Below are 12,793 nucleotides of genomic sequence, written 5' to 3'. Positions count from 1 at the left end.
CCCCCCAAAAAAAAGGTCCACTTTAGAAAATTTGAAAAATATAAAAATGTCAAAGAAATAAATGTCCACTATATACTCTACTATCATCCAAAGACAACTCTTAGGTGCTGGTTTGATTTGCAGTAGATCTATTATGCAGATAGTTCTGTTTTACAATACAAAATGCAAATATTTTACATATTTGAGATTCTATACATAAGACCATATATACTCTATACATGAGATCGTTTAGCTTCAGTAGTCTTTAAACACACCTTTAATATGGTAACCATGCTGTAGAGACACCATAATTTATTTAATTTACAATATTTTATTGAAGTATAGTTGATTTACAATGTTGTGTTAGTTTCTGGTGTACAGCAAAGGGATTCAGCGATACATATATACATTCTTTTTCATATTCTTTTCCATTATGGTTTATCACAGGATTCTGAATATGGTTCCCTGTGCTATACAGTAGGACCTTGTTGTTTATCCATCCTATATGTAATAGTTTGCATCTGCTAGTCCCAAACTCTGAATCCATCCCTCCCTCACACCCCCTCCCGCTTGGCAACCACAAGTCTATTCTCTATGTCTGTGAATCTGTTTCATAGAAGAGTTCATTTGTGTCATATTTTAGATTCCACATAAAAATGTCATCTGGTATTTGTCTTTCTTTATCTCACCGACTTCACTCAGTATGATAATCTCTAGGTCCATCCACGTTGCTGCAGATGGCATTATTTCATTCTTTTTTAGAGATATCATAATTTATTTAACCATTCCTCTATTTTGGAATAGTTAGATTGTTCCTGACTCTTCATTATTTCGTATATAATATAGATATATATTGTTTATGAACAGCCTTCTCTATAAGTCTTTGTCTCCCTGATTATTTTTTCTTAGGACACATCACGGTGTCAGAGCACATAAACTCTTTCAAGGCTCTTGAAACCTACCCTCAAATTGTCTTTGCAAAAAGGGTGCACCAACTAGACTCTGGCCCACAGCAAGGTCGTCCCCTTAAAAAGAAATGCCACTCGGGAAAGCTCAGTTGCTTCTGGTAGTTGACATATTGGGACCTTTCTTCACTCTTCACGTTCTAAAGAATTAGGGTTCAGAAATGTGGCTTTTCCGAAACTCTGCCTTCCTCTCCAGGTTCCAGGTGCCTTCCAGCCCTGAGATTCCGGTCTTTTCACCATCATCACTGGCACCAGATTGCTCAACCCGCTCCGCCCAGTAAGAGAAGATGGAAAGTATTCCAGCGCTCTCTTTGTTGTAATAGTGGCTTTAAGAAGAAATAGGTGGGAAACGGTGTAGCTGCGACTGGGGTCTTGGAGCGGCAGCGAACAGCACAGAAGTGTGTACACACACACACACACACACACACGCACGCACGCAAGCACACACTCCCTCCCACCCCGCCTGCCGGGCGCTCGGGCGGGCTGGGAGGGGGAACCCGGGCGGGGAGCTGGAGGCGCCGCGAGGCGAGGCCGGGATGGGGGGAGGCGGGGGCCGGGCGGCCCGGGGGGCGGAGTCAAGGGCGGGGGCTCCCCGGCCGCGCGCCCAGCGCCCCGCGCAGCCTGCAAGTTTGCTCGGCGATCTCGGGCGACTCTCGGGCTACCTGAACCGGCCACCACGTCAGCGCCACATCATCTGGGTTTTTTCTATTTGCAAGGAAACAGGAAAAGAAGGGCGAAGAAGCTCTCCGGAGCGGGCGGGCGGCGGGCCGGTCTGCGGCGCGGGCCTCGCGGCCGGGCGGCGGAGAAGATGCTGCAGTCCCTGGCCGGCAGCTCGTGCGTGCGCCTGGTGGAGCGGCACCGCTCGGCCTGGTGCTTCGGCTTCCTGGTGCTCGGCTACCTGCTCTACCTGGTCTTCGGCGCCGTGGTCTTCTCGTCGGTGGAGCTGCCCTACGAGGACCTGCTGCGCCAGGAGCTGCGCAAGCTGAAGCGGCGCTTCCTGGAGGAGCACGAGTGCCTGTCCGAGCCGCAGCTCGAGCAGTTCCTGGGCCGGGTGCTGGAGGCCAGCAACTATGGCGTGTCGGTGCTCAGCAACGCCTCGGGCAACTGGAACTGGGACTTCACCTCCGCGCTCTTCTTCGCCAGCACCGTGCTCTCCACCACAGGTAGGAGGCCCGCCCCGCGCCCCCGGCCCCGATCGGCCCCCTGATCCGCCCCCCGCCCCCGCCTTCCTCCTTCCATCCCCGGGCCCCTCCGGCTCTGATCACTGGGGACCGGCTCCGCGGCGCCGGAAGCCGGCGAGGTGGCCTCAGAGCGCGACTCGGGGGTGGCCTCCCGGAACTCTTAGATCGTGGTCCCTAACCCTTCGGCCTGGGCGGCTGCAGGGGTCCCTCGGGCTGCGGTTTTTAGTTCGCGACATCCTACACCGGACCGTCCTCTTGGAGTCGGTACCGTCCTGGCCAGCGCGCGGCGAGGCCGGGGCTGGTGGAAACTCTCTGGTGCTCCGGGGGCGCTCACCTCCCTCCCTCCCTCCCCCATCCCGTCCGGCCGAGGCTGCGGAACCGAAGGATAACGCGTTAAAGGGTCACCTTCCGGAGGGGGCCTCTCTTCGGATGATGCAGTGGTGTTTTCGGCTCTTTTCTGTCGTGGGGGCCGTTTTCGGGTTAGCCGAGTGGCAGCGCTCTGCTCATCGCAGGTGACCTTTGAGCGCACAGGCCGATCCGGTTTCTTTTCGGAGCGGGAGGAGGTTTGAGGGAAGGGAGCATCCGATTGCCCGTGAACCGGCAAAATGGGGGCACCCTGATTCAGCATTTTTTTTCAACTTTCCGTGTGCGAGGCCACCCTTCAACTCCTAGGCGCCACTTCGCTCGCACCGCTCACCCGGCCACCCGGCAGGACGTTCACGGATGGAGGATGTCCTGGGGGCGGGAGGAGGCCGGCCCCACGCCCCAGAGCGCAGAAACTATGCCAGATTGGACGGAGCAGGCTAAGTTGTCCCAGCAGTGGCTAAGTGAGGCACGTATACACCTGAGGGGCAGGTATTATCCATTGGGCTCTGGACCCTGGCAAGTGGTCTCAGAGAGCATCCGGCGCGCCGTCCCGCCTCTATCCATGAGGTCAGTTCTTAGAACAGCCCATCTTGGCTTCCACAAGGTCACACGCTTCCCGGTTGCCGGTGTCGTCCTGGAACCTGGGCCTCGTGATTTCCCTGCCAGGACGTGCAGTACACCATCCCCCCACTTTTACAGGTGAATCAACTTGGGTTTCTCGGATTCTGCCTTCTCCCCGTCGCCTCCCAGGGATTAGTTCTTTATAATCCCCTTGGGTTAAACCCAGTTCTGCTAATTATTTGGTAATGAGTAATGGTATACTATCCAGCTTTCATGTAATACGGTGACTCAAGTGTGGGGTGAATTACTAAACTGACAGGAGTCTGCCCTGCAATAAACAGAAGTAGAATTCTACTTTGTATTGTGACGTTTTCTAAAAGTAGCCTTAAGACAGACCTGTTATCTTACTTTTTAACTTTTCCAACGCTGCTCTTTCGTTTTTGTTCTCCTGACCAGTCCCGCTTTCACTGTGTTTACCTCACTCTGTTCCTTAGATCCTTTAGAACTCACCTTGTCTTTCCTTTGGAGTATGTTTGTGCTAAATCGGGAATCATTTTTTCTCTGCAGAAGTAAGTGGTTTCACTGAGCTGCAGAAGGTCTACAGCTAGGTCACAATGTTGGGTAAATATTATGGAGAATGATGATAAGTTTTAGTACTTTCTAAATAACGGTACTTCAAAGATGGAACAGGAGTAAGAACTGTATTATGAGGAAAAGAACAGGTTTACTGCTCCTGGGTGGGATTTTCCATCACTGATGCAGCTCTTGTATAATCTCAACATCAGATGCACCTAATTAAATGTCAAAAATACTAGTTTACATCTTGAACAGACAGTTCTTTCCCAGATTCCCTCCCTCCCTTTTTGCAACTAGAAAAATCTGCAGTTCTTGTTAAAAAAAAAAAAAAAAAAGGTGGGGAAAGATGTCTTATTATTGGTATTCGGATTGCATTGTAGTTCCTAAGAAAGTGTGCATTCAGGCAAAACAAGAGTTCATTTAGGAAATCAGTGCAAGGGAGCACTTAAGGATAAACTAGATGAAAAACATTTGCTTCTTGGTTTGTAAAATTAGCAAATCAGTGAATTCTTGTCATTGATAGAATAGAATTTATTGATTCAAATAGAATGTTAATAAAAATGTAGAATTTTATTCTAAATCATAGATACTCTTTTTTCGGTATTGTATTGACCCATCCTGTGGCATGTTTGATGTTCCATGTGTTACTGGTTTTGTGGCAGAGGGTCAGGTAATTTTAGGGTCAATCTAGTGTACTTCATTCCTAGAAAAATATTTTCTGGAAAAGTACCAGGCAACTCAAATGAATTGGAATCGTGGTTTATGCTTCTCTTCAGGTAGATATTAGACACGCTGTAATTTTTTTTCTTTTTGAATTTTATTTATTTTTGTACATAGCAGGTTCTTATTAGTTATCCATTTTATACATATTAGTGTATATATGTCAATCCCAATCTCCCAATTCATCACCCCCCCACCCCCCGCCAGCTGTAATTTTTTAAAAACTCTTCTACCACGGATGATGGCAACTCACTGAGATAATTGTCACCCTGTCAATCAGTGCAGTCAACCCCTGGCTTGGCCAGAATGGTAACAATGGGGGTTACAAAGTTGCGGTTCTTGGTAGTCACCATCGTAACACAGGAACACGAACTCACTGATGGCAGAATCTTCTCCCAGAAAGTACAAGCTTCCATTTCTGGAACGAACTGGGTAAAGTCTTCCTTCATGGTCTGTTTGGAAGAAGCCTTAAGTTGGTAATTCAGCAATGTTCTCTTCATTCTTTGCTCTGCCAAGGACTCTGAATTATTTCCAGCAAATAATTGAACATCTCTTTACTTCTTGATTATAAAAAGATCTAGAGCAACATCTACATGGAAATCGCGAGCATGGAAGAAATTGCAGTCCACTTTTACCTTTTCAGAGGGCAGGGCTGTATGAAAATAAAAGGAGGTTATTATACATGTGGGTATTTCCCACATAACTGTGATTTTTTTTTTCAAGGATTAAAGAAATAATATCTAGGTGACACTTGGAGAGTAAGAAATAATTTTTCTCCAGTAGCCCTATAAAATGGTGAGCAATCTCATTCATTCTTAAGAACAGTTTGTCCAAAAACGGGTATGAATTTCATGTACAATATTATGAGCAAAAGCCAAATACAAAAAAGTATTTGTCTGTAATTCCATTTATGTGACGTTCTAGAATAAACAAAATTAACATCTAGTGAAATATACAGTGGAAGAGAGGTAAGGACTAGGGGATAATTCTGAATGAGGAATGAGCACAAAAGTAATTTCTGGGGTGATGGAAGTAACCTGCTTATTGGTAGGACTGTAGTTGACACCGGTGTATGAATTTATCCAGATACATTGAATTTTGAACTTTGGATTTGTACATTTGACCATGCGTAAATTTTACCTAAAATAAGAGAACCATAAACAACAACAATATGATATGTGTAAAAATGATTACTACAGGGCTTCCCTGGTGGCGCAGTGGTTGAGAGTCCGCCTGCCGATGCAGGGGGCACGGGTTCGTGCCCCGGTCCGGGAAGATCCCACATGTCGCGGAGCGGCTGGGCCCGTGAGCCATGGCCGCTGAGCCTGCGCGTCCGGAGCCTGTGCTCCGCAACGGGAGAGGCCGCAACAGTGAGAGGCCCGCGTACCGCAAAAAAAAAAAAAAAAAAAAAGAAGATTACTACAGACATCTAGAGGGTAGTTACTAATAAAATGGCAGGACGGAGTGTTATTCTGGAAGGTCTCATATGTGTCTTCTCAGTTACTAGTGTGTTACATTTTGTAATTTAGATGGTGTTTAGATAGTTGTCTTTATAATAATTTTTAAATATACAAATATGTTTGATATGCTATTCTGTACATAAATTTCAGTACTTAACACAAGGTTAAAAGTTTATATGGAGTGAAAAGGTTTTGCTGATAGCCATGCTAATTTTTATTTTATTTTATTTATTTATTTATTTATTTTGCGGTACGCGGGCCTCTCACTGCTGTGGCCTCTCCCGTTGCGGAGCGCAGGCTCAGGGGCCATGGCTTACGGGCCCAGCCGCTCCGCGGCATGTGGGATCTTTCCGGACCGGGGCACGAATCCTTGTCGCCTGCATCGGCAGGCGGACTCTCAACCACTGGGCCACCAGGGAAGCCCTATGCTAGTTTTTGAAAAAGAAGAACCGAGGGGTATGTTCAACCCAGGCTCCTGATTTGTCCCTCCCGCCAGTGTCTCCCCTTTGGTAGCCATGGGTTTGTTTTCAGGATCTGTGAGTCTGTTTCTGCTTTATAAATAAGTTCATTTGTGTTATTCTTTAAATGGGATTCCACATATGAGTGACATCGAGTGACGTTTGTCTTTGTCTGACTTGTTTCACATAGTATGATGATCTCCAGGTCCGTCCGTGTTGCTGCAAATGGCAAGATTTGCTGCTTTTTAATGGCCAACTAATATTCCATTTGTAAGCAAGACTTAAACACAGACTTAGAACTGTAAAACTCCTCAAAAAACATAAGGAAAACTTCTTGGACGTTGGTCGTGGCAATAGTTTTTGGATTTCACCTGAAAATCACAGGTAGCAAAGCCCAAAGTACAAAAGTGGGACTACACCAAACTCAAAAGCTTCTACACAAAGGAAATAATCAACATATGTTCTCTTTATCAGGGTGAAATCCTCTTCTATTAAGTGTTTATTGAGCATTTTTACTATGAAAGAGTTTTGCTTGTTGACAAATGCTTTTTCTCTAATGACATAATTTTGTGATTTTTAACTTTCTACCTTTAATATGCTATAATATATTACTTAATTATATTAATTAAACTAATTTTGTATTTCTGGGATTAATAATAATAAAAAAAGAACAGTTTGTCATGTCTGTTTACTACATATTTGCTTCATATTCATCTCCCTAAGCAAGGCTCTATCATGATGGTGGATGGGGAAAATATACAGTTTTTGTATGTATATGTGATTAAAGCTGCCACGACCTTTGCTGCTTTACGAGTATGGGGTCCACACGATTGCTCAGTCCCCGTTTCCATGCTGCCTTGTCCCTCGTTATGAAGAGCTGTTTTAAGACTCTTATTTAAAGCGCCCAGAAAAGGAACTTAATTTGGCTTATTTTCTAATGGCCTTTGTGTTAGTCAGGTCGGCAGCATTGGCAGTTTTCAAAAAAAGAGGGTGGGAAAAGGTAATGGGAGGTGCCTGATGGATCCTTAGTTTTCAGATTATTTTCAGAAGGAGAAGTGTATTTTCACCAACAACAGATATTTATTGAGCTCTTAGAATAGAATAGGGGTGGGTGAACTATGGCTTCAGGGTCAAATCTGACCCACCACCTATTTTTGTGTGTCCCAAGCTAAGAATGGTTTTTATATCTTCAAATAGCTGAAAAGAAGTCAAAAGGAAAACAGTACTTCCTGACACCTTAAAGTTTTTTGGAAGTGACATTTCAGCGTCCATGAACGAATTTTATTGCTGTACAGCCGCACACCCATCTGCTTCTGTATCATGGTTGCTTTCCACGTCCAATGGCAGAGCTGAGAGTTGTGACAGAAACTAGAGGCCCATGTGCCCTAAAATATTAACTGTCTGGCCTTTTGTAGAAGAAGTTTGCCAACCCCTCCTTAAAATGATGTTTGGAAGGAACTCTAAGTCAGAGGAGTTCTAAGTGCCTTACTTCCTTTTGGAAAACTTTCTAGAAGACAGTTTAGCTCCCTCAGGTTTCTTTGTGCTGTTTTTTTAAGTGGTTTGCAACATTTAAATTATGCACTGCCACCCATAGCTGCTTCCAGAACAAATGATTGTTTATTATAGGATGTGTCACTAGTTTTTGGTCAAATCTGTGACGCACTGCTTTTTTTCTTTTTTTTTTTAATGGTGACAGAGCTACACTTCATGTTGGGATTACCTTATCTAAAATGTGCAGTAAATACTATATTATATCTGGAGCAGAAATGACAACAAGGAAGGAAATTCCACCAGAAGCAAACAAGCAAACTCTATCAGCCAGAAGAGAGATCTGACATCCCACGTGCAGAAGTTTGCGCTGTTTATTCACAGGAGAGCCTTTGGTCTTGATTTTGAGCCTTTACATTTAATTCTAACAAATTCAATGATCTGGTTTTCAAGCCCCTAAAAAATGAAAAAAGGAAAGGCCCAGCTCCAGGCAAACGTTAAGAGAAAGGTCATGAAAAGACACATACCTTAAAAACCAGGGAAATAAAGTGATACTGTGTGCCAGGCAGTATTTCCATATATTACCTTCTGTGTATTGCCAGGAAGTGATGAGGTGTAGGTGTCATTATCCTAACTTTACAGAGGCTGGGACGGAAGTTTTGCTTGAGTGACTTCTCTAACTGGGTCACAGAGCTAGAAGTGACTGGCCTTGATTTAAATCCAGACGTGTCTGAATTAAGAACTTGAGTTTTACCTAGTGTCTGGGCATAGGGGGTTGTTTTGGGATGACTCCTGTCCCCCAGATTCAGATGTTGAAGTCCTCACCCCAGTACTTCAACATGTGACTATATACTTGGAGGTAGGACCTTTGAAGAGGTGATTAAGTTAAAATGAGGACCCAGTGAGAATGTGGCCATCTGCAAGCCAAGGAGAGAGGCCTCGGAAGAAACCAACCCCGCAGACACCTTGATCTTGGACTTCCAGCCTCCAGAACTGGGAGAAAATAAATTTCTTTGTTCAAGTCACCCAGTCACTTTGTAATGGCAGCCCCAGCAAACTAATACAGAATTACTCAGGTAATTATTTTTTAGTTGTACAAATAACCCCTCCACCCCTCCCCAAAAAATATAGGAGCACAAACATAATTTTTAAGGTCTTTACTGTTGTAACCAACAATTTCGTTTGCCTGGGTTGGGTTGGACATCCTTGTTTTAGAACAGTCTAGTAATTGATATAATTGAAATATATTGAAGTGATCATTGAAATACCGAGAACAATACTTCAACATGCTTCTGTTTAAGAAAACACAGATGTGTGTGATAAATTCTAGAAACATTTCCATCCAATAATGATCAAAGAGTAGATATCAGTGTTTAATGTGCAAACCCATACCTGTGTTTAGAACATCAGTTCTTTGGTATTTTGAATGTTTTTTTTTTTCCCAAGACTATAAATATGCTGTTATCTGTGCCTGTTTTATGGCACCTGGGACATACTGTACTGTTATAAATGAATGTATCTTGAAAGAAAGTATGTGTTGCTTTTGTGATACAACTGTAAGTCTTGTCCAGAATACAATCTCCAATTATCCCAGTAGCGTAGGGGGAAGCCTGGTGCCTTTCAGGACAAGTTTTTACGGCACTGCTGGTCGTTGGGGCAGAGCACCAACGTGGAGGAGTAGAGTGCTGGAAGTTTGGAGCAAGTGGAATTGCTAATGCTCAACCCTTTTAACCCATACCAATGTCCAGCTCACGTGGGTCAACTTACTACAAGCTGGCTTCAGGCACAGAGACGGTGTCTACACCGTACACTCTCCTTGGCATAGTTAGAGTGCCCTGTGCTCGATTTTATTCTTAAGAGATGTCATCATTCGATCCCAACTGTGGCCAAATCTATGAAAGACTGAGATGCTTTGCTTCTCCGTTAACTGGTGTGTGATCATACCGCCTCTTACCGGCACGAGACAAAGGCTGTCTCTCTATTGAAAAGTGGGCAACTTCAGAGGCGTCGTCTTCACCGCCATGATGTTTCTTTCTCTCTCCTTCACTCAGTTGGTGCTCTGACTTGCTTTGTTCCTTCTGGGTAGATTCCTTGTCCTCAGAGTTTGTGGCCACTCTCTGTCGGGGCAGGGCTGTGCCCCTGACCAGAGGTCAAAATGAAGAAAGTGGGGTGGGGAGTTGCTGGCTTTCTTATTCCACACTTTCAACAAATAAAAACTATATTCTGTAGTTTTCAAGGAATATGCCGTCCTTTTGCTTGACTCGCATGGGTTTCTCTGCTCTTTTCCAATAAGTTTCTTTGTTTTGATTGTTCATTTTAAATCTGGATGATGGAGGTGTAATTTCGTACGGGAAAATATATCCTTTTTAAGGATACAGCTGTATGAATTTTCCCACCAGCATCATCAAGATAGAGAATATATCCATCACCCTACAAGGTTTCTTCATGCTCTTTTCTTGTCACTTTCTTCTACCCAAAGTCAGAAACTGACGAGTACTTTGCTGTAGCTTTTCTAGAATGTCATATAAATGAAATGATATGGTATGCAAAAAAAAAAAAGAAGAAGGGGGGTTGGAGATATAGAGGGGCTGTATCTGAAAGGGCTGTGTGATTCTCTCCCTGAGCATGAATCAGACCAGCAGGGGTTGTCTGTTATTTTCTAGGCGTGTTCATGTTTCTGCTCTTGAACTGGTAAAACAGTATCAATTCTTATATTAAAGAGATTAATTGGGTTATGTTAGACATGGGCAGTGTTTTTTTGTTTTTTTTGCGGTACGCGGGCCTCTCACTGTTGTGGCCTCTCGCGTTGCGGAGCACAGGTTCCGGACGCGCAGGCTCAGCGGCCATGGCCCACGGGCCCACGTGCCCAGCCGCTCCGCGGCATGGGGGATCTTCCCAGATCGGGACACGAACCCGTGTCCGCTGCATCGGCAGGCGGACTCTCAATCACTGCGCCACCAGGGAATCCCCGGGCAGTGTTTTTTAATTGGCTCCCATATGCTCAATCCCAGATCAGAGTCTAACTGTTTGCATTGGCTCCTCGGGCTCAGGTCGACTTGCTCTGTGAAAGCAAAGCCTGCCCTCTGAAGCCTGGGCGGATTGATACCTGGTGATGAGCTTTAGGCAGGAAGCTCCCGGGGAACTCAGAGACCCCGTTCATGCCGTGTCCGTATAACCCTGGCTAATGGGTGCAGAGCAGAGACAGCGAAAGCACACAGAATAAAAAACGCTAGTTTTCATTTGCCTTGAATGTGGTCCATAGATTGCACGTGAGAATAAGCGTTGGCGGCTCTGATGATAATGTCCGGCCCTTGTTACTGCTTTGGTGGCACCGTGACCCGAGTCAAGCTGTTTAATCAAGTCGATGCCTCAGTCCCCTTTCCACTCAGCTTTATGGAAGCCTCCTGCGGTTTATTCAGACCCTGGTTTTCATTGTTTGGTCTGCAGTACAGTCTGATCAGTGAGCCTTCTGCCTGAGGGCTCCCATAAGGCCTTGTGCACTCCCTTATGTTGGAACAGTCCATTCTAATGTTACAGCACTTACCACCTTGTACTGACATCATTTGTTTTCCTATCTGACCTCTCCCAAGAGCGGCCCTGAGTCTGAGCACATTCTCAGCCTCCCTTCCCATCCCCAGCACCCAGTAGGTCCTCATTAAGTGCAATTTAAGGCACGTATCTTCACACTTGGGAATCTGTTTCCTCTTCTGGAAAATGAGGAAGGTTCTAAAGATGTTCTTCATTTTCAAGAGGGCTTTAGATATAATTCCATTGCCTTGATGAAGAGACAGAGGCCCAAATTGCTTTAATAACTTTTGAAGTTATTCATATTGTCAACTGAAAACTTTTGCACAACCTAAAAGTTGAGAATTTCGTTTTATTCGGCGGACATCCTGAGGACTTCAAGCTTGGGACACAGCATCCCAGATAACTCTGAGGGACTGCTCTGAAAAGGCATAGGGGGAGCCAGGATAGAGAGGAGTTTTTGCAACAGAGACCAGGTAGTCAAAACATCAAGAGATTACTGTTAATTAAGGAAAACCGGACCTCTCAAGTTAAGGAATTTAGTACTTTTCTCTATAGGGGAAGATGCAAAGTCTGGGCTCACTGAATTCATGCCTTTGATACGCACGTCAGCTATGTGAGGCCAGTGTCCTGTGCTTCTATTCCTGAGTCTCGGGATGCGCGATCAGGCGGCTGCAATGTGAAGGCTCGACGGCTGCAGCATTGTTTACTGATGTATAGCAGGCAATATTTTTATTCACAGTATAAAAGCAGGTGTAGCTGAGTGCCTCCTGTCCACTCAGTGCCCAGTGAAGGGTCCTAGGTGATCTCAAGAAAGGACGAAGGGATTCTTAAGCCAGTGTTGATTAGGCCCTTGGAGATCTTGCCTTCCTGGATGTGTCCATCTAGGAGGGGGAGAGATGCAGGAAACAAGATAACTAAGTTAAGTGCATAGTACGTACCATGGGGATAAATCTCCTAAGGAGAAACGTCCTGCAGCGAAGGGAACCAAGGAGCTAGGGAGCAGGTATTAGTGTGTGCTCGGGGCAGGGTGGGGTCCAGGAGGGGGTGGTCTTTGATGAGGAAGCCAAAAGAGGCCTTCCTGAGGAGATGGCATTTGAGTAAAGAGCTGAAGGAGGTGGGAGGCCATTACATAGCCATCTGGGGAACTGTGTTCCAGGACCGGGCCCCCATATTGGAGGGGCAGCTGGAAAGCCACTGTGGCTGGATCGCAGTGAGAGGGGGAGTGATGGGGCCTGTGGTGGAGGATGTCATAGGCCACTGCAGACCATCTTGCTGTTCTCTCAGCAAGGTGGAGAGTACTGGGAGATTTTTAGTAAAGGGCGGTGGAAATAGGTGTGAGAGTGGTCAGATTTCAGGTATGTATTGATGATAGAACCCACAGGGTTTGCTGATGGATTGGATGTGACTTGTGAGACAGAGTGGTCAAGAGGGAACGCCCCCCCCGCCCCAGGTTTTTGGTCAGAGCCCCTGGCCGTGTGGAGACGGAGGGAAAGCTGGGGAAGGATGGGGTG

The 12,793-nt window shown here is 45.5% G+C and overlaps 1 protein-coding gene across 1 annotated transcript in view; it reads left to right on the top strand.

Moving 5' to 3' along the window:
* The first annotated feature begins 1,538 nt into the window (after nucleotides 1–1,538).
* KCNK1 (potassium two pore domain channel subfamily K member 1) overlaps nucleotides 1,539–12,793 on the top strand; it is a 50,710-nt gene continuing 39,455 nt past the window's right edge. The window contains exon 1 of the mRNA XM_033841825.2: nucleotides 1,539–2,107. Coding sequence (XP_033697716.1) covers nucleotides 1,753–2,107 — 355 coding nt within the window. The 5' untranslated portion in view covers nucleotides 1,539–1,752. The remainder of the gene's footprint in view (nucleotides 2,108–12,793) is intronic.

The sequence above is a fragment of the Tursiops truncatus genome, chromosome 16 (genome assembly GCF_011762595.2).
Source record: "Tursiops truncatus isolate mTurTru1 chromosome 16, mTurTru1.mat.Y, whole genome shotgun sequence".
NCBI classification, from domain to species: Eukaryota; Metazoa; Chordata; class Mammalia; order Artiodactyla; family Delphinidae; genus Tursiops; species Tursiops truncatus.
The sequence above is the reverse complement of the archived record's forward strand: the minus strand, read 5'-3'. Positions and strand labels throughout refer to the sequence as shown.